At 39.7% G+C, this 22891-nt stretch overlaps 1 protein-coding gene across 1 annotated transcript in view; it reads right to left on the bottom strand.

The window, feature by feature from the left end:
- MYO16 (myosin XVI) overlaps positions 1–22891 on the bottom strand; it is a 419267-nt gene that overhangs the window by 263721 nt on the left and 132655 nt on the right. Inside the window, exons 9-12 of the mRNA XM_057707440.1 lie at positions 22427–22577; positions 17091–17201; positions 7024–7089; positions 310–437 (exon numbers count right to left, since the gene is read on the bottom strand). Of these exons, the coding sequence (XP_057563423.1) occupies positions 310–437; positions 7024–7089; positions 17091–17201; positions 22427–22577 (456 nt within the window). The remainder of the gene's footprint in view (positions 1–309; positions 438–7023; positions 7090–17090; positions 17202–22426; positions 22578–22891) is intronic.

A 22891-nucleotide genomic window follows, 5' to 3' on the forward strand; every position in this document is an offset into this window, starting at 1 on the left:
TCGGGTGCCTTTCTTTCCCATGTTTTCTAAGGTTTGAAAGCAAGACACTGGTTCTAAGCTGTAAATCTTCAAAATGAATTGAGTTTCAGGTTAAGTCTGTTGATATCGACTCAGCCACACTTGGGGCCATTTCTAATAACTGAGATATTTCTCCTTTGTAACGAGTCAAGTGTATTCACCGCAAAGACCTCCTGGACCACAAACCAATGAGGAAGTAAATAAACGTAAACCAGAAGAAATGAGGACAGTTTTACCGCCAAACCCCCAGGACAGAACTGAGCCAGGGGCTGGGGTGAGGGCTAGGCTCACCTGAGAATGAAACACTGAGGTCTCTGCTCCTGGAAAAGCTGGTGGAAGGCTCTCTCCGCACAGGAGAAAATGTGAGGCGGCAGAGAGGGGCAGGGCTGCCCCGCGCTGCTCAGGTACAGCTGGGAGACCTGGAAAACAGGGCAGCACGCAGGCAGGAATCTCCGTGAAAAGGGTTCAAGATAGTTCACCTCATGATGCAACTGACATACTTCCAATACACAAAAGCATATACATCTCTAATTTTGAGTCTCACTTGTAAACACAAACCATTAACACAGTGATGCCCTTCTCAGTACATTTTAAGCATCTCTAATGACAAAACGGAGGGAGACATCTGATCCTTCATTACTTGGTTCGCAGGCTTTACATTACTTGGCTGTCTTCAAAAAGAGCAACTCCCAAAAATCCAGTTCAATACAGATCCATGAAGCAAGCTGAAACGTATATCAGTTTCTCTTGGCAACATTTGATTTCGGTAGCGTAAGACAGCAAAGATATTTAATTTGAGTAGAAAGCAGTTGCAGCTGAATCACAAATGAATTCACAAATTTCTCGGAAAAAACAAAAATAAAACGAACTTAATTTCAGTGCAATGGTGATTTATAATGATTGCCACAGGGATTCAGTGCTAGTATTTTTAGTTCTTTAGAGTTTCTAGTGAATTGCCTTATATTAGAATCAAAACTAAATGGTAGGAGGACTTCTGAGTCAGGAAGAAATATCAGACAAATTTAATTTTTATTCTGCAAAATAACTGGCTTGTATCTTCAAAGATGTCAAGGTTGGAACGTTCAAATGAAGATTGAGGAGCTGCTCCAAATGGAAGGAGATTAAAGCACCCAGTTGTCCACGCACCCTGTGATGGTGGCCTGCCCCTTTGGCTGTCTGGGCATCACTGGGACAATAGGAAAGACGTGACTGAAGCCTCCCAATTAAATGGTAACTGTGCATCAGCTGTGATTTCCCGATTTCAATGACAGGATGGAGGTTACATAGGAAAACGCCTTTGCCTGTGGGGAATACACAGCAGTGTGCTCGAGGTCGATGGGACAACATGCCAGCAAACTATGTGAAAACAGTTGAGGGAAAAAGCTGTACTATGTATCTGCACATTTCCCATACGGGTAAAATTATTTCCAATTATAGGGGAAATAATTTTTAAAAGTAGAATCAATGATCTACAGCTACAGTTGCCTCTCCTGAACATCATGTTGAGTGGAACCTATGAGACACACACAAGAACACACTATGAGATCCCATTTACAAAGAGCAAAAAAAAAAGCAGGTGAAGCCGATCTGCATACTGCGTGAGACGTCAGGCTAGCGGTGCTCTGGGCAGAGGGTCAGTGGCTGGAAAGGGCAAGTGTGGGCTCCGGAGCCTAGGAATGTTCTACCTCTAGTGCTCGTGGAAAAGGACGGATTGTACACTCAGAGATGAGCACCTTTCCCTGTGTATCATATCCCAATGGAAACATCGAAAGGCTAAGTCATTAAACATTGCGGTTCTGGTGCAGAGACAGAAAAAGGAACCACTGAAACAGACTACAGAACTCAACTCAGACCCACGTAGGGTGAGATTTGGGCGCCACAGGGGTAGTGTCCTTAAAGGAGGCTGTTGAGAAAATTGATTATTTATAAAGAAAACAAACATTGCTGTCTATCTCATGCCATGTGTAAAAATAAATCGCAGCTGAATTTAAGTCCCAAATACAAAGAGCAAAGCTTAATACATTTAGACAAGTATATAGAATACCACTCTCACGATCTGGAGTTAAGGGAATGGGGCCAAAAATAGAAATTGTACTGGGAAAGATCCCACAACATCACAGCTAATAACTCCTGTTCAACCCCAAACAGCATGCATATAATAACAAAACATAAATAAAAGGTGAAGAGAGAGGAAAGTAAGCTGTACATACGATTAATAAATTACCAGCATTTTATAAGTGACTCATACATCCACAAGGAAAACCGGAAACAAAATAGAAAACCAGAAACAAAATAGAAAACCAGGCAAAGAATATAATGGAAAAGAAAGGCCAATACATAGGAGAAAGGATGTAAAAACTCTCTTGGTAACCAAGGAAATGCCATTTCAAATGATAAGGTGAAACTACTGGTAACTTTATCAATAATGACAATGACCTCACTTGCTATGTGCTTGCTGCTTTTCTCAGCATTTTACACTCCCTTCCTCATCCAATTCTCCTAGCAACCTAAGCCTTGGGTATAAGAATGATCTCCCTGTTTACAGATGAGGAAACTGGTGCAAAGAAAAGTTAGTGACAGGTCCCAGGTCACATGGCCAGTCAGCAGTAGAGCTTGACTTCAAAATGAAGTCTTCTCTGCAGGGCTGGAAAACACGTGTATCACACTGAGTGTCGTTCTAAGAAATAAGTATAATTTGGCAGTTTCTTCTAAACCTGAGAAGGTAGGTTTGACTCTGTAGAAATTCTCAGTCATGAGCCAAGAAACACACACAAAACAATCCCTAGCACTCTCCGTAAGAGCAGAAATCAGGGGAGAAATTCTACAACAGGGATTAATGAAAAAATATAAATGACTGTGTATTAAAACAATAAAACACTATAGGGCATTTAGAACAAATTCACTAGACCTGAACTCTTCATCATGGAACATTTTAGAAGCATAATGGTTAATGAAGATTTTTTTGTTGTAAAAGAATATAGTTAACATATTCTCTGAGTAAATTAAAAGAGAAAATGGTGTATGCCGTTTTGATTGCATATATTTCCACATGTGTATGGAGTGAACATATGGAAGATTGGATGAGAGGATAATTTCAGGAGAGTGGTTGTCATTGTTTGTGAAAAGGAACAGGCTGAAGTGGAACTTAGTCTCTGTTGACATCACACAGTGTCACTTAATCTCAGACACCATGTAATTAAAACATACCTTTATTTTCTGTACCACCCAGAAGATATCATTATAATTAAACTAGGACACAACGTCTTGGTATCACATCTTTAAAGCTGTATCCCAGACTCAAGGGGTGCATGTGAAAAATATGGCATTTTTTATTTAAAATTTTTTGAGATATATGAGACATATTTGGGGAGTAGGCATACAACTGCCTATTATACTTGATCGCTTTGTATTTTAATTATTTCAGAATGTAAAATAAGTATTGAAGATATTTGAATGATAGTGATGTCTACATGATAATTCACACACCAGCTAGGAAGGTGTAGCCCACCTTCATTTCCTTGCAGGATAAATTTCTAGGTTTTGTTTTGTTTTTTTTTTTTAAGCTTGCACTGGGGACTTCCCTGGTGGTGCAGTGGTTAAGAATCCACCTGCCAATGCAGGGGACACGGGTTTGAGCCCTGCTCTAGGAAGATCCCACATGCCGAGGAGCAACTAAGCCTGTGTGCCACAACTACTGAGCCCATGTACCACAACTACTGAAGCCCGCATGCCTAGAGCCTGTGCTCCGCTGCAACCAGAGAAGCTACCACAATGAGAAGTCCAAATACAGCAACCAAGAGTAGCCCCCGTTGGCCACAATTAGAGAAAGCCCGTGCACAGCAAGGAAGACCCAACACAGCCAAAAATAAAATAAATTTCATAAATAAATAAGTAAATACATCTACACCTTTAAAAAAAATACATTAAGCCTTCCCTGACCTGGTTGACTTAGGTAGAAATCTTCCTATAAAAAACAAGAAATAAAATAAACTTGCACTAACACTCTCTCACTTTCTCCCCAAGTCCAACCTGGATCTAATGTAATTTTGACCAAATGCTTTTAAACTCAATCTGTTTTTGTCAAGTCCTACTAAGGATTTTGTCAGATGTTATCAACAAAGTGAGACACAAGAGACCCAGGAGCATGTACTGGTCTACGTGCACTCAGCATTCACCTCACATTCCCGCTCTGTTTCTTCAAACCTGTTTGGAGTTAGGTGTTCTCCTTAGGTTAAGTCTCACTAGGCATTAGATGTGGTAAAGAATCACATGTGTCTAAATAAGGCTTTTTCATGATAATCAAACTAATAACCTTTCTCAGTTCCCTTTTCTTGTAAATCTTTTCCTTTTCATGCAAGTTTGTATTGTAGAATATTCCATTGCTACGACCTGGTAATACTTTGCTTGATGCAAATTCTATGCTTAATAATTAATGTAAACATGAAATAACAATTTTAACAGAATAGCAGTTTCCACTTTATTTCTGTGGAGGCTTGAAGGTTATCACTCTGCAGGTCTAGTTTTCTGAGTGATGAACAAACCCCTGACTTTACACTGGCTGCCATGGTCATTATTAATATCATTGTACACGCTCATCCGGTCCAGCAGATACTGTCAGGGCCAGGCCCTTGCTTTTCCACAGGCCATCTGTCTCCATTCTCCCTATTCTCTCCACATCTGTAACATCTGGGAACAAGAGGACATTTTAAGTGCTCTTTCGTGGATGCAATGGCATCACACAAGCCTCATCCCGGTTATCTCTCATCTTTGCTGGGCTCTCTGACCCCAGTTCATAGGGTCTTTCTTTACGTATCAATCCCCTCCTATTTTCCACTGCGTGATCCCTGTCAATAAACAGCCAGCAGACTGCGGGATCCTGCCATGGTCCGACTTCTGAAGCCGACCATGCAGTTCTGTGGCTCATGAGAGGACCACTCACAGGCCCCCGACTTCGGGGTCCTGGTAACCTGCAGAGCCTCCCTGATGTCAAGGGCTTGACCTGGCACAGCTGCTGCTCTCACACCACGGTACGAACATGCCACTTTACTTGTCTGACTGGATTTCCCACTCATCATCTTGTCTATATATAGATGACATACTCTGAAAAAATTGTTTGTTTCATATAAACGTCACATATAATGAAAACGGTCACTTGTGTCTCTGGGCTCAGCATCTGGGCCCCTGAGAGTACCGTGTGCTGCATCTGCTCTGCGGCTACATGACCCGGATTTCAATGGTCTCTGCCACTCATGGGAGAACTTTAGAAAACCTATTTCATCTCCTGAAGTCTCAGTTTACCCACCTGCAAAGGGGGAATGATAACACTTACACTGATTGGGTCCCTTTGGGGATGAAGCGTGGCAGCATACGTAAAGCCCTTTGCAGCAGGCCTGCCATGTACTCAACCCCATACTAAACCCGGTACGGCTCTCCTTCCCCGGCCGGCGTCTCAGTAGCTAAGAAGCTCTGCTCAGCCACTCTAGCTACTTGCCAAACCCCAGCATGCCTGGCAATGGGAGCACCAGGGGTCCAATAGCAACTGAAAGTCAACGGGATGCAGAAGTAAAGGAAGCCCTAAGCCTGGCACACTTTGGGAGAGCTTAGCCTCACCTACACTTCGAGGATGCAGGAGGGCTGATGAGTTTTGCACTGTGCGTACTCGAAAACAGAACCTCGAGAAGTCATCCCCGGGTATTTATCCCGCATGCGTCGTCCTTTTGCACACGGAGATTTCAAGGTGATACACCTTTGGTTCGGGAACGCCACGTCGCAGGTGATGCTGAGAAACATCTGAGAAGAGTCTGACACTGAGGGTGAGGGGCCGATGCAGATTCACGGCTCAAGCTTTACTCTCGCGCTCAGCCACGCGCTGGCTTCCTGAACACTGCGCGCCAATGCATTGGGCCCGGTCCTCGAGGGGCGCCATCGTCCCTGTCGCTGTGGTCCCCGCCACCCCCCACCCCCCTCCCTTCCCTGCACCTTCTCCTGCGGCAGAACTCCCGAAACCATTGTGGACACCTGCAACTCCTTTAGCCCTAGTCGGCCACGCTTCCATATACTCTCAGACCGCCCGGGGACGAGGCTGGGGTAGGATTCGAGGACTCGAGGAGGGCGGGCAAGTTCCAGCCAGTTATAAAGCCTTTGGTGGAACTGACTTTTGGTAAGACGAGCGGAGGGTGGGGTAGTGAGGGGCCCTGTAGTACCTGGGAAGCACTTAGGTAATAATTCTTAGTTGCTTCCCCGGAGTCTAGAGAGAGTAATCCCTCTCTCTCCCCCCTCCCCCCCACAATCTTTCTCCCCACGCCCCCCCCCACCCCCCCACAGCATCTACAAGTGTGTCGCCTTCAAGAACACACGTCTCCTCCTTTCAGCCCCTGCTTCAGGCTCCTGCCCCCTGTTAGTGACTCCACTTCATACTGGAAGCAGCCTTGCGGATGCGCCGAAAAGAGAGAGACCCCATGGCAGTATTTTTGATCCAAAAATACTAGGCAAAATTATACTGTGTTTTTAGTTGCCTGGAATAATTTTCCAAAAGCAACTTCCCTTCTAATTTTGAGTCTCATGATTAAAGCTGGAAAGTCTTTTAGAAAAATGTACAAATGCCGTATCATCATTTCTCATTCCATTGCTTTCACATCATAATACTCTTCTGAAAGCGGTCAAGATGTTCAAAGAAGAACTCTAAACCAACTGACCTTGAATTAATCAAAAATGTGTGAGAAAGAGACAATATAATACTTGATTTTAGAAGTCCGTCTAGTGACTACTATCATAAGGGTTACACATGATAAGTGCAAAGAAATCCTTTGATAAAATAAGATTCCTTTTCAATATCTTCTTGGAAGAAATTAAAATCATTAATATCTAACCATTCAATGCATAGTTTTCTGAGAAGCTTGATTTTACTCACTGTTTTGTTTTTCCTTCTTAATCATTCGATACAGTAGGTATGTCTAGTGAGTGTTACTGTACATTATTAAGTGATGTTTTAAATTCTGTACTCACCATGGTGGAATAAATTGGAATCTCCTTGAATGGATTAACAAGCAGCAGGATGTCCCCAATAAAAGTCTGTTAAAATGAAAGGGTATAAATAGTTATTGGACCACATAAAGAGCACCTTTAAGGTTAAAAATTATATAATTTTAAAATCACTGTGCAAAATATAGATAATAAGTAAAAACCATTTAACATTTTGTGAATTGTTTTGAAAGTTTGTAAATAAAGAGAAAAGTCAAATTCAAACAAAATTAAGCCAATAGGCTTGTTCCACCGAACACATAACAAGTGAAATAGCTGAATTCTAAGAATTTCTTATCTTAAAGGGGTTTTATGAGAACTTATTGAATAAAGGTATACAAAATTCAAACACATGGCAAAACAGAATGAAGGAAGTGAATGGGGTCATGAATTCCATGTGACTATAATGGAAAAGTTAGTAAAGCACAGAGAGCAAATAAAAATAATTTTAATTTAAAAAGGACAAGTAATGAGATATAAAGGCATAAAGAACAGATGGGTCAAACAGAAATCAATTAACAAAATATTAGATTTAAACCTAAATACATCAGTAATTACATCAAATGTAAAGCTACTAAATAAGTAAATGACAAAGATTATGAACTGAATTAAAATGCTAACTATGTGCTACTTTAAAGAGAAACACTTTAGATATAAAGACTAAAAAAACTGAAAGTTAAAGCATGAAACAAGATACTCCTGCAAATGGTAATAACAGCAAGAAAGATGTTTTAGCAATATTCAATTCATAGAACACAGACTTTAAGGTAGGAAGCAGTACCAGTGTTTTAAAAAGGGACATTTCACAATAATAAAATGATAAATCAGGAAGATACAGCAATTCTCAATTTCTATGAGACTAGAATCTAGCATAAAATATGTGAAACCAAAACAATTATAAGGAGAAAACCATAAACTCACAATGGTAGTGGGGAATCTTAATTTTTTTCTTAGTAACTAATTGAACAAGCAGATAAAATTTTGAAATAAAGAATTACCAAGTTGACTAATTGACTTATATAGAACACTACTACCAAGAACTGCACAGTATATATTCTTTTACATGGAACACAGACCTGTTTCATTACATTTAAATGCTCTGCCTCACATAGAGTATGTTTTCTGATCATGAGAGAATTATGGTGGACATTAATAATGGATACCCAGAAAATCACCAATGTTTGGAACTTATACATTTGCAAATAACCTATGAGTCAAAAAAGAAATCATAAAGCAAATGAGAAAATGTTTTGATTAGGACATATCATAACGTGAGATGCTATTAAAGGTATACTTGGTATGAAAAGTATTGCCTGAAATATGTATGTTAGAAAAGAAGAAAGGCAGCTCATGACCTAAGTAGCTGTTTCAAGGAGCTCCTCAAATTACAACAAATTATGCCGAAATAAGTAGCCAATAGAAGAGCAGATATTAAAGGAATAGTAAACAAATGCCAAGGAATAAAAAACAAAGGCCAAAAGGCAATCTTGAAAAATCTATTAAAAACATAGTATGCTGACAAGATTGACCAAGGAAGCAAGAGGAAATGCACCAACTGCCAATATCCCCAACATGACATCACTGCAGATACCACTGCCATGGAAACAGATGAAGAGGGCATGAGTAATCATATTTCAGTCACTAAGTCCGGATATTTAGATGATGTGGACAGCAACCCACCATTTTACCAAAACAGATGCAATAAGATATAGGAAATCTAACTAGTTTTATTTTCCGTAAAAGAAATTGAATCTATGTCTAAAAACTTTTCCTCAAAGAAGAATAAGATTTCACCAGTGAATTCTTTTCAATGCTGATGTACAAATAAACAAATGTTATACAAATTATTCCAGAAAACAGCAAAGAGGGAACATGGTTCACTTCATTTTAAGAGGTCGCAATAAACTGGAATTTAAAAACCTATTTATACTGAAAGAAAAGAAAATTACAGGCTGGTCTCTTTCATTAAAATACATGCTAAAATCTTGAGAAAAATATTGACAAACTGAATCCAAAAATACATTCAACAGAAAATATATTTCAACCACATAGGCTTTAGTCTAGTAGTTCGAGGTTGGCTTTATATTAGAAAATCAACTCTTGTAATTTATAATACTAAGAAGTCAAGAACTACCATTATATGATCATCTCAATAAATGCCAAAAAAATTTAATAACATTCAATTCCCGCTCTTGATTAAAAATAATAATAATTTTGAAAACTATTAATATAATGGAACTTCCTTAATCTATAAAAAGAAATTAGACAAGATGGTAGACAGCAGTATCAAGCAGTATCAGCAGTATTTCATCTTGTGGAACTGAAAACCACAGTCACAGAAAGACAGAGAAAATGAAAAAGCAGAGGACTTTGTACCAGATGAAGGGACAGGATAAAACACCAGAAAAACAACTAAATGAAGAGGAGATAGGAACCCTTCCAGAAAAAGAATTCAGAATAATGATGGTGAAGATGATCCACGACTTTGAAAAAAGACTGGATGCAAAGATTGAAAAGTTTACCAAAGACCTAGAAGAATTAAAAGAGCAAACAAACAGAGATATGCAACACAATAACTGAAATGAAAAATACACTAGAAGGAGCCAACAGCAGATTAACTGAGGCAGAAGGGCGAATAAGTGACCTGGAAGACAGAATGGTGATAATCACTGATGTAGAAAAGAATAAGGAAAAAAGAATGAAAAGAACTGAAGACAGCCTAAGATACCTCTGGGACAATGTTAAACGCGCCAACATTCGCACTATAGGGGTCCCAGAAGGAGAAGAGAGAGAGAAAGGACCCGAGAAAATACTGGAAGAGATTATAGTTGAAAACTTCCCTAACATGGGAAAGGAAATAGCTACCCAAGTCCAGGAAGTGCAGAGAGTCCCAGGGAGGATAAACCCAAGGAGAAACACGCCAAGACATATAGTAGTCAAATGGACAAAAATAAAAGACAGAGAAAAGTTATTAAAAGCAACAAGGGAAAAATGACAAATAACATACAAGGGAACTCCCATCAGGTTAACAGCTCATTTCTCAGCAGAAACTCTGCAAGCCAGAAGGGAGTGGCATGATATATTTAAAGTGATGAAAGGGAAGAACCTACAACCAAGAATACTCTACCCAGCAAGGATCTCATTCAGATTCGACGGAGAAATCAAAAGCTTTACAGACAAGCAACAGCTAAAAGAATTCAGCACCACCAAACCAGCCCTACAACAAATGCTAAAGGAACTTCTCTAAGCGGGAAACATAAGAGAAGAAAAGGACCTACAAAAACAAAAACAAAACAATTAAGAACATGGTAATAGGAACATACATATCAATAATTACCTTGAATGTAAATGGACTAAATGCACCAACCAGAAGACACAGACTGGCTGAATGGACACAAAAACAAGACCCATATATATGCTGTCTACAAGAGACCCACTTCAGACCTAGGGACACATACAGCTGGAAAGTGAGGAGATGGAAAAAGATATTCCATGCAAATGAAAATCAAAAGAAAGCTGGAGTAGCAATACTCACATCAGATAAAATAGACTTTAAAATAAAAAATGTTATAAGAGACAAGAAAGGACATTACATAAAGATCAAGGGATCCATCCAAGAAGAGGAGATAACAATTATAAATATATATGCACCCAGTATAGGAGCACCTCAATACACAAGGCAAATGCTAACAACTATGAAAGAGGAAATGCAAGGCAGAAATAGAGACACAGATGTAGAGAACAAACACATGGACACCAAGTGGGGAAAGCGGGGAGGGTTGGGGGGGGATGAATTGGGAGATTGGGATACCAAATTGTACACTCTAAATGTATGCTGTTTATGGTCTGTTAACTGTATCTCAATAAAAGTTGTTTAAAAAAAAAAAAAAAAAAAAGACCAAACCCATGGCCATGCCATGGCAGGAGCACAAAAAAAAAAAAAAAAAGAAAGAAAGAAATTACACCTATGGCATAGCTACTGCTAACAAGTTGCTTAATAATAAAACAGAGTTTAATGATAAAACAGCTTTCACCTGGGATCGGAAACAGGACAGGAATGTCAATTATTGTCACTTCCAGTCATCTTGTTATTAAGAGCCCTATACCGTGAAACAACGCAAGAAAAGAAAGTAAAGAATCTACCAAGATTTAAAAGAGACACATGAAAGTCATTATTTGCAGACCACATAGCAGTGTGTGCAGAAAATCTGAAAGAATCTCCACACGAGTGAATACTTACATATGGCTATAGCAAGTTTGATGAATGAAATGTGCTTATATAAAATCAAAATTGCATGTCTATATATTAGCCATAAGCAATTAGAAAACAAAATTGCTTGTTACTTTCATTAAGAAAATAATATTTATTACAGCATCAAAACTTGAAAAATGTCTAAAATAGATCTAATGCAAACAGGCAAGACTCCTGTGCCAAAATTTTTACGTGTTCCAGAAAAATTAAAGATGACCAAGGGAGGGATATTAACATTCCATGAAACGAAAAATTCAATCTTGGAAAAATCCAATTATTCTCATCTAATCTGTATATTCAATGTAATACCCGTGAAAATCCAATTGAAATCAGTAAGTAGACTTTAAAATATATATGAATGTCCAAGAGTCGTTAGCCAAGGAATTTTGAAGAACAAAGTCAGAGGACTTTCTATATATCCAGATTTATTATATAGCCATAATGATTAAGATATGCTAGTACAGGTTTACAGACAGACTAACAGATCTGTGCGACAGAAGACGGATTTCAGAGACACTCCCCATGGCCACCTGCTTTATAACAAAGATGTCATTGCAGGGCCGTGGGGGTATCCACATGGGAAAACATTCATCTTGGCCCCCCTCTTTAACCACTGTGAAATCATTTCCACACTGGTAATAATACACCTTGAATGTTAACGTTAAAACAGCCAAACTGCAAGAAGAAAACAGAAGAAAATAGTTTCAGGACCAAGGCCAAAATTCATTCAGCAGGACACAAAGAGTATTAGCCCTAAAGACCTTTGTAAAAATTGCAAACCTCTCTTCATCTAAGGGCACTGTTAGAAGACTAAAATGCAAGCCACAAGTTGGAAAAAATTGCTTGCAGTATCTATCTATCTATGTATCTATCTATCTGTCTGTCTATCATCTATCTATCTATCTAATCTGACAAAGAAAGAATATCCTGAATGTTTAAAAAACCCTATACATCAAGAAGAAAATGTAAAACAACCCATTTATGTTTCAATAGCAATATAATTGGAGACACCTCATACGATAATCAAATCAGCAATAGACACATATTGGTGAATACCCTTAGTTACATGGAATTAATTTTTAAAAGCTCAGCTAAAGCTGGACTTCAGACAGGCCACAGGGGGAGCTTTCACACCCCCACACACATCCTTAATTACCTCAAATAGGAAGAGCCCTACATCTACACCTATAACAGAAAGATGTCTCTATTTCACTGACCAACAGAAAGAAAAAACCATCTTTCAGCCTGAGGACAGCCCAGCCCATCAGAGACTAGAGCAGCCCAGGCTCTCTCCAGTGGATTCTTTAGTAAGTACAGCCCCTCCCCAATCCTTCCTTTTCCCTGTAAATGCAAGTTCCTCTTCCCTGTTTCCTGGATCTGCCTATGGTCTACCATAGTTTGCACAACCCGACTTTCAATTCCTCTGCTATTCCTGAAAAAACTTGCTTTTGCTGGTAAAATAACTGGCTATTATATTATTAAAGTGGACAGAGAAATTTAAGTTAAAACCACAGTGAAGTACCAGTGCACAACTGCCAGAATGGCTAGATTGTTTTTTAATTAATAAGACAAATGATACTGATAACATCCAGTGTTGGTCACGACGTGGAAACCTAGACATCGTGGAAAGCTACATGCCACTCTGAGATACTATTTGGCTGTATCTCCTGAAGCTGAACACACCTGATGATGCCGGCACTCTAGTCCTAAGTGAGGGCCTCCCAAAAAAGATGTCTGTGTTATCCCACAGAGGTACTTAATATATGTGTACCCTCCCACAGGCATAACATGGTTTATAACAGTAACCATTCATAGCAACCAAAATGTGGAAACAACTCAAAGATTCCTCAGTTGTAGAGTAAATAAATAAAAGAGGATATATGCATACAGTAGCTGATTGTACAGGAATAAAAACATGCAATTGCTGCTACAAGCAACACGATAGATGAGTATCAGAAACACGATGGTGAAAGATGACAGACACAAAGAAGAATATACTGGATGCTTCCCCTTACACAAAATTAAAAGAAATACAAAACTAAGCCATGAGCGTATGTGCCAGAATATTTTGTAAAAATTGCAATAAACTGGGGAAGGAGCTTCTCATACTCCTTTTCTTTATGAAGCTGCTGGTCACATAGGTGTGTTCACCAAATAAAAATTCATGAAGCCATTCTTTAATGATCTGTGCATTATTCTCTTTATATGTCATAATTCATTACGACATTCATTTAAAAGAAGAACTGGCCTGTATTTTACAGGCAAGTAAAGGAGGAAGGAAATAAAAGTGAAATAATTGAACCAAAGGGGAACCTTCTTAGTGAAGTATCGGAAAATGAGTCTTAAATTCCAGAGAAGAAAAATGAAGATAGGAAGTAGATTGAGGGAGAACTGAGAAATCTGCTAATTAAGAAAGCTGAGGAACAATAAAATAAAATAAAAATACCCTAAAATGCATTTTTTTACTGAGATATAATTTTTATTTTGAGACCTAAATATTGAAGGGATTTAAGACTGTCTTTGAAAATATATTTTGTGATGAAAATAGTTTATAAAAGTATTACTTGAATGTTAATAATGTTATTCTGTGCACTTCCTGGCAAGAGAATGTCACGTGATCTGCAATTCATTTTCTGTTTGATGGTTTAGGAACTTCCTGCTGCTACAGACTGTAGGGAAACTTCCCAACCTGATATCCAAATGGAATACTATACACTCCGTTAATAGAGCAACTTACAGATCGTTCCAAAAGATCATCTTACATGACAAATCAGACTATAGGACCATAGCAAACAAAGATGAAAACCCTGGTTAAACAGTTAATTCTGCTGAAATGTTTTCTCTTGGGCTCTGATGGGCCCGGGTGGCAGTAGCAGAGGTGGTATTCTGCCTGCATTTTGAAGGTAGAGCTGATGAAATTTGTAGGAAATCCCATGTGGAATATGTAAGAAAAACAAGATCAATACTCTTCCAGTCACTTTGGCCTGAAAACTGAAAGAAAGAAATTGTCATTCACAGAGATGGGGGCATGGGAGGGGCGTGTTGGGATCAGACAACCAAATTTGAATATTTCAATGTTGAAACAGCCACTAAACTAGTGCTTTTGTATTGGTGGGGAAGGAACACTTTTATTTCCAATTCATCGTGGACTAATGCTTTTGCAAAACATAAGAGAAATGAATTCCTGGAAAAATGAAATTGAAGAAGACAAAAGACATTCAAAAAGCAAGCCTTGATTCTTTGTGATTCAACAGACAGAAATTAAACCATCAAATTGCTACAAGAGTTTCTAAAAGCTTATTCTCATCGCAGAGTGGTAATAACAAATTCACATATCCAACAGTCCAGAGGATACACTGTGAGAATCACTTGTTATTATTCAATCAATAACGTTTAAATTGCTTGTCTATCCATTAAAGGTGAATTCGAATACCATAACTTGGAGCACTCATCACAAAATTGATCTGAGATAGTCCAGCTCTTCAATATTCAGGTCTACACGAGAGGAAATCATACCTCACACAGTCCCACGTTTTATATCCTCAAAAAGAAAACTACAGACCCAAAAGAGAGTCCCGTATGCTAGGCTAGGCCATCCAGCAGGGGTGTAATACCTAACCTAACTGGAGCTGCCACTTCCGCAGAAATGTGGTCTTGACCAGACAAGTCAGGAATTTTCTGTTTGGTACCCGTGAGGTAATATGACCCCTCTCCATCTCCCAAAAGGAAGATGAGGTAATCGCTACATAGACCCCTCTGTCCTTCATAGATGGGTTACCTCAGCCTGAAACAATCGTTTTTGTTTATGATTTCCTTACCTTGTCTTCTGTGGCCGCTTGAAGCGCCCCTCTACTAGCTAGATGGGGTGCTGCCCATTTCATGAATCATTCAATAAAGCCATTTAGATCACTACAATTTACTCACTTGAATTTTGTCTTTTAATAATATTTCATACTAACTTTAACAAAGCAGGGGATCCCAATTCTGATTTTCCAGGTAGAGAGAGAAAGCAGAGAGTGTCTAGGAGGACAGTCCACTGCGTGCGGTCTGAGACGTGACTCGGATACACAGGTGGGAAGTAGCTGTCATTTCCGATGAGAATGTGCAAGACCAGCAGGACCCCTCTTCTCCCTGAGCTCAGAGTATAGCACATCAGCCGGCTGTTAGTCAAACCACCGGCGAGGTTTATAACCACAAGAGGAGAGAAGTGAGCTGCAGACAGACGGTCCACAGTGACAATTTGCAGGTTCTGGGAAGGTTAACTTAAAGACTGGAGCAGTATTGAGTGGGAGTTTATAAAGCTATGTGCTACGTGGAGGTAGAAAGAGCACCTTAGGGGAAAAAAGACAGTCTGAGGGGAGTCCCTGATGCAGGAAGGAGGGCAGTGACCAGTGACTAAGAATGATCAGTGATAGTGTTTGGGGGTCAGATGGGGACTAAGGATTGTGGCCGTCCTTCCAAGAAAAACGACAAGCCCCAGAAAAGGGTTAAGACTGGGAGTTTCGAGATTACATTTATTCTTTACGAAGATTACTCTAGTTCATCATGAGATCAGATTGAAAGGTGATGACATTTCCTCCAGAAAGTTAGGAGGCTACTGGGGACAGGATGAGGAGGATGGCGGCGCCCTGGGATGCAGAGAAGCAGATTGAATGGTATTTGGGAGATAAACCACTTGAAAAGCATGAAAGGAATAAAAGAAATCAAACTATTCAAGCAGTGGTCTGTGGATAATGTGATTAGGAAGTTAAAAAGAAGAAGAAGAGTTAACACGATGCTGGGAAAGGGGAGACAATGGAACAAAAATTACACACGAGCAAGAGGGCAGTAACAGAGACCAAACTAATCAGGCTTCTCCACTTTCTGCTGATGACTCAATTCCATTAATTTCGACAGAAGTATTTAACTTTAAGCGTATTTACAGTGGCGGGCAATTTTGCTAAGCCTGAAGACGTGGCATTGAATTTTCATAGGTTAATCAGCACCTGACAATTTATTACTTGTAAAGGGATCTCAGATTTCACATTTACATGAAAATTATTTAATCAATTTCTCAGCAGAGTAGAAAAAAAACGGGTGTTATCACAAAGGGATAGCAGACGTGGATAATCAGATTTCTCTACAGACATTCTGATTGAATTGCTCTGAGGTGAATTTAACAAAAGCAATGAGAAAGAGAGAGAGGGAGACTGAAATTGCATAGTGCCAAAATTGATACATGTATTGGAAGAAGCAACACATATAAACGAGAATAGAACCACAGCAAATCAATTCTCCATGGTGTTTATCATCTAAGTCAGAAATTTGTATGCTATCATCAGAGATGTGTGTATAAATTATTTGCCCTACAAAGACATTTCCTGATAATTTAGAAGAACAATAGTTTTCCTTTCATGCAACGAGAGGCATCCTCCAGGCGCACTGAGCTTTTCCTCTTCAGCTTCCTTCTCCACATCTAGGAGGCTAAGTTAAAGCCGATGAAACATACAGCATTTTGATAAGCGATCTGCAGATCCTGCTGGTTCCAGCCAGATCTTCTTCTTCAGCAAACATGACAACAGGAAAGCTGTCTACCCTCAGAGTTTTAACCTTCTCTTCACAACTCTGAAATGTGGATCTCTGCAGAAATTGCCTTATCACTGAATCAGAGGATTGACCCGAACTCTGAGAAATCCACCTTAAGCTATCAGCATGAGTGGAAGTAACCATGAGCCCTTTCCTTGTAATATGTGCAGCACGGAAGGGCGCAAATACGCAGCAAGACAAAAGCAGCGCAGAAGGCAACGTCAAGGGCACTTACGTAGATCTGATTGTTCCCGAAGCGCTTCTGAATCTCATAAAGCAGGCTGCTGTCTGTGAGCTCGCTGAGCGTCGCAAGGTCGTCGCTGGGAGCGGGAGGCATCAGCTTGACCTGGGGAAAGAGGTACGATCAGTTCTAACTGCTTTCCAGTAACTGTCTTCACAGCTGGCTGTTCCATTTTCAGTTACATGTCAAAAGTTTAGAGACCACGTGAGTTTGAAACTGTTATTAAAAGATGCAATGGTTCACGTATAAGGAACAAAAAATTCAGCAACCATAGAAACGTATTCAGATGAGCATCTCTGTTCTAGACCCACCAGCTTGGGCACACACACACACGCCTATACACACCCCCCTCATGAGACCCTACATCCCTCAAATCATGAAGTCTGTCTAATGCAGACAGCTCTGAACGGGGCTGAGTCCTTTGCAAGGCCAGCCGTTGAAAAGCTCTGTTTCCAAAACCAAAGGAAAAACTCCTATCACGAAACTGGGATGAGAAGAAAGCAGAGCACCTGCACTTTAGCTTCTGTGTGCACGGAGGAGGGAACTGTTATTTAAAAGTAGACTCTAGAAGTCTGGCTTGTGAATTTTATCCTGTTCTACATTACTCTCAAGTTTAAGGTGAGATTAAGATAATTCTGCCAGAAAGAAAAAAAAACGTTTTCCTACTCAATTTTATATTGAGTGACAGAGTTGAAAAACTGGACCACATTTCAAGTAAAAAAGAAATAAATTTGACTTATTTAAATTAGATAAAATCTATCATTTACAGCCCCGAAATGGGCAAGGCTTAGTATTATATATATATAGACAAAGGTCTCTAGCAAGCTGGCGTACATGTTGAACTCCCAAAGCAGACGTAAAAAGGAGAAACAAGGCCAGGATTTTTTTCCTTCAGAGGGAACGATTTACACTAAGATAATAAACCACAGCTCTAAGGAGCTCAATACAGATTTCTGAGTGCACATTTGGTAAAAAAGCATGACTAGCATTAACAGAAGTTTCACACTTGTTTCAATGAGCTTTTGCCGCATCTCCCTGAAATTCTTGGGGGTTTCATCTCCAGTCACAGCTGTTCCACGGGTTAGAGAAAGTACTAGGCTGACAGTAAAAATGTGAAGACGTCCCAGCCTGCTTGTAGTAAATGAAACGTGAAAATACAGCATTGGGCTAGATCAAGGGAAGAATTCCTCGTAGTTAGCATAGCAGATTCCAAAAGGATCAGGAATGAAGCTTTGCTAATCGGTCTTAAGCAAGGCTATCCAAGGGACACATTCTTTATAAAGATTCCCAAAGCAGTGTGACAGCTGACAACAGTGGAAAGAAAAACAGAAATATGTCTGTGAATATTTTTATGTTATAGTTGTAGACTCAGCCGTGTACGCTACCAGTGTCTCCCAAACAATTATGACAACAGTCAAAACAGAGACAGGATAAATACGTAAAAAAAATTCACATATTTGCTAGATTGATCATTATGGTTCTTATGAAGATATACAAATATCATACATATACACACATTCTCTCTCTTATATATATATATTTCCAAAAATAGAGATATCAAACACAAAACAGACATAATTCAGGATAGAAAGTCAGGAAGAAGTTAGAGAAACACTTTGAGATGTTTCAAGACCCAAAAGGAATTTCCATCTTGGAAATACTCTGAATTCCCTGATTCCTCGTCTCCACTGCTTTGAGTGCTGTCAAATTCACTGTATCGTCCTGTTTTGTTTGACTGTGTTTTGTCTCTCTGGGGCATGAGTAGAATATGTCTAGGCATCAGAAATTCAGTGGGCAAAAGAGAAGGTCTGACATTCGGGATAAGAGCGAGAAGATTCTGGGGCAAGGCTGTTTAGGAGGAAAGAGCCAAGTGTGCGTGAATGAAGAGGAAAGAAGAAATCAGAAAAAAAAGAGCTGACCGGAATGGTCCTAACAGGGAAAGGGGTGACGATGTGATAATATATTAAGCGTCCCAAAGCTGAAGCCCATCCGCATGCCTGTGAGATGTCTCTTCAAGAGTGCAGTTTATCAGGTTGTTTGCACTTTGTGTACCTGGATGTTGGTAGGTCTGTGGACTACAGAGAGAAGCATCGCCAATCTTCAAGACCCCATGTGCACAGGCAACAACACACACTTTCTCTCCTGTGCACAGAACTGTTACAGGGCAGCAGGGCTCTGGAAAATGAACCTGGGGCTTGCTGTGGTGTCCCCAGAGAGCACTGGGTACAGCGTAAAAGAGACCCTTGTGATTCTAGGCAATTTATTTAACTTTCTTGAGTTTAAGTCTGATCACTCTAAACACTCAATTTGAAACTTGAGTGTAAGTTAAGGAGTGAAAATGATTAATAACTTGCTCACAGTGGTATTTTGAGGATTAAGATAATACAAGTGAAAGCATATGTAAACTCTGAAAGTATTATTTTATATTATTATTTTTTAAAATAATCTATACTTACAGTGAAGAAAAGAAAACTCAATTACTGTGTTGACTGGAATTACATGAATTAAGACCAGATGAATGAACGAATAGAGGACTCAACCACTCTGGCAAAACCTTACAGTCAGTTTATGAAAATGACAACAATACAAATAATAAATATGTCTCACTGAGTGTCTATTTGTTCTTGGTAATTGTGCTGTCACCTTGTAGCCTTAGTCTTTCGTCATCTTCAAAACAACCAAATAAGGTGAGTACTATGTACCCATTTCACAGATGGAGCTTAACAAGGTTAAGGAACTTTCAGAGTCACAGAGCTCCAGAAGTAGACCTGAGCCAGAGCAAGTGTGCCTGACTCTATCCTCCTCTCTTTGCTCCCAGGAAAACACGTCTTCACTAAATGGAATAAAAATTGACTTGAATTTCAAGCTGGAACCAAATTTAAATACATATACCATGAAAGGAAAGAAGAGAGGGAGGAAAGGAGAGACAAGTTAAGCAGTTAGGAAACTAGGAAGAGAATGGAAGAAGGCAGGGAAGAGGGGGATGGGAGCCGAAAACAGAAGGGAAAGTGAAAGAGAAGGAAGGATGTCGCACATTTTAAGGATCTTAAGAAACATTCTACATTCTCAGAGATATTATAAAGTGAATGTGAATTTTGGCGACTATCAGAACAAAAAAAGTTTAAATCAAGCCTTGAATATTCATTTATGTAGTTAACACTTGATAAGACCTGCATTTTTCAAAAATCTGGAAGGAGAGGAGCTGTGGGTTTTGTTTCAGCTTGAATTCTAAATGATGTGTTTCCTTTTAAAATGTGAATCAGAACTTTATGGCTTTGACAAGGCTTTTCTAAAGCCCTCCTGTGAAGTGTGAGAGAGGAGAGTCCTGCCAAGAATCGCAGCACCTCACGACCAAGAATGAATGAGGATGTGATGCACGCAGTGGGAGGTGTGAGTGAATATTATACAGATAATAGATGCACATGAAACCTGAATGCCAGCCTCTCCCTGCTTAGTACCAGATCAATAGAACATGATTACAGCTGCTTTTAATGTCGAGGATACTATTACAAAGAGCTTACACTAAAAACTGAACAGTCATTCTGCAAGGATTCTGCTTGACGTTATGCTGTGAATGTCCTCTCATTTTTTAAAAAGATGTTCTTTCTTAGAGCTGTGTCAGATTTACAGCAAAACTGAGAGGAAGGTACAGAGGTTTCCCGTATACCCCTGGCCCCACTCATGCATAGCCCTCCTGGTAATCGACATTCCTCGCCAGGGTGATACATCTGTTACCATCCATGAACCTACACTGACACGTCAGTATCGCCCACAGCACATAGTTTATATCAAGGTCACTCTTGGTGCTGTGTGTTCTACGGATTTGGACAGATGGATGATATCACGTATCTACCCTTGTGGTATCAAACAGAGTGGTTTCACTGCCCTAAAAACTCCCTGTGTGCCGCCTGTGTATTCCCTGCCCCGACCCCGGGCCACCTCTAATGTTTTCACTGTCGCCACAGTTTCGCCTTTTCCAGGATGTCAAGTAGTAGAATCATACATGCAGTATGTAGCCTTTTCAGATTGGCCTCTGTCACTTAAGGACATGTATTTAAGATTACAGAAAGTTCACAGGACCTTTACAAAAGTTAAGAAGAAGCTTTGCCGTAAATTTCACATAACACGCCATCTCCTACCACTACGGACTGAATTGTGACCCCGGCCCCAACTTCACACGCTGAGGCTCTACCCAGCCTGTGACACTGTTTGGAGATGGGGCCTTGAGGGGACTATAAAGCTTGAATGAGGTTCTAGGAGTGGGGCCCTGCTCCCACAGGACTAGTGTCCTTATTGAAGACACCAGACAGGTTGTCCTCTCTCCCTCTCTCCACCACGTGAGGACACAGGGAGAAAGCGGCCGTCTGCAGGCCGGAAAGAAGACCTTCACCAGAAACTGAATCAGCCAGTACCTTGATCTCGGACTTCCAGTTTCTAGAACTGTGAGAAAAAAGATCTCTGTTGTTTAAATCCCCAGTGTGTGGTATTTTGCGACGGCAGCCTGAGGTGATGACTTTAACATTTAAATATGAATTTATTTAAAATACAAATATTAAAATTTAAACATATTTCAAAATGACAAAACTAATTTGTCATTTTAAAATATCAAAAATTAATGACATTAATGTTAAATTTTGAAAATAAGATCTTTAGAAAACCTCACTAAACTGTCTTTGAAACATTCAAAATTAGATACAGTGAAACAAAACATTTTCAGGGACTACTCGGACATTCATGAAATTACTCTGCCATTTATAAAGCATGAAACATATAAAAGCCATTTATTTCTGTAGGAAAGATCACAAAAAGTATATTGATTTTCATAACTCCAAGCTCCTCAAAGTGACCTCCCATCATTTGGACACTGTGCACGCGCGCGCGCGCGCGCACACACACACACACACACACACACCACCACCGCAGTTGCTTTTAAGGGTAAGTGACTCAGTGATGGCTTTGTCTTTCTTCTTATGTAAAATATTTGGTATTTGTAAGAAACAAAAAACACAGTCCACATAGTAATTAAAATGATGACTTATGACACACCTGAAAATATTCAAGAATTAGCATATTGGCTAAACGTCCGTTCCCGGTAAATCAAGACTGTAAAATGAAAATCCTTGTAAAACATACAGCAGTTATGTTTGTTAATGGTCAGTATAATACCGTACCAATTTATATGTGGGAATTTCAAACCAAACATTAACAGCTGCATTCATTAATTTTTCTTTGAACAGAAACTTAGTAGGTGTCTGTTTTGAGAAGTTGGGCTTTAGGGCATGATGTAACAGGACGCTACTCGAGCAGACGTGCAGTGAGGATGTCGTTACCTGCTCAGGTTTGGTGGGGCCATTCACGGCGGCATTTTCGGGGGTGTTGTCCTGAGACTGTCGCTTGCACAGACCTCTTGCTGCATCTTTGAACATAATGTCTTTTTCCAACAAACTATCTTGCTTGGCAATTGGCAACACCAGGGGACTGCTGTGGGGAGTAATCAGGGCTACAGTCAGTCTTCTCACATCGCCTTATCAATCAACACCACGACGACGGGACAGCCAGTTACAGTAAGTTGTTTAATTCAGGTAAGAAGCGGTCTCAACAAGGCAGGTAAAATCAATGAGACATCTGTAAACCTTTCTATTAGCTCCAGATTTCACTCAATTTCATCTTTAAAAGAAAAAACATATTCAACTTGAGAAGAAAATGTTTATGAATTAATATATGACTTAACAGACAAATCAATGGGCAAACGAAAAGCTAAGGTTTCGGAAATGCCTGATTGAACTAAGCAAAAT

The sequence above is a fragment of the Hippopotamus amphibius genome, chromosome 14, assembly GCF_030028045.1.
Source record: "Hippopotamus amphibius kiboko isolate mHipAmp2 chromosome 14, mHipAmp2.hap2, whole genome shotgun sequence".
NCBI lineage: Eukaryota > Metazoa > Chordata > Mammalia > Artiodactyla > Hippopotamidae > Hippopotamus > Hippopotamus amphibius.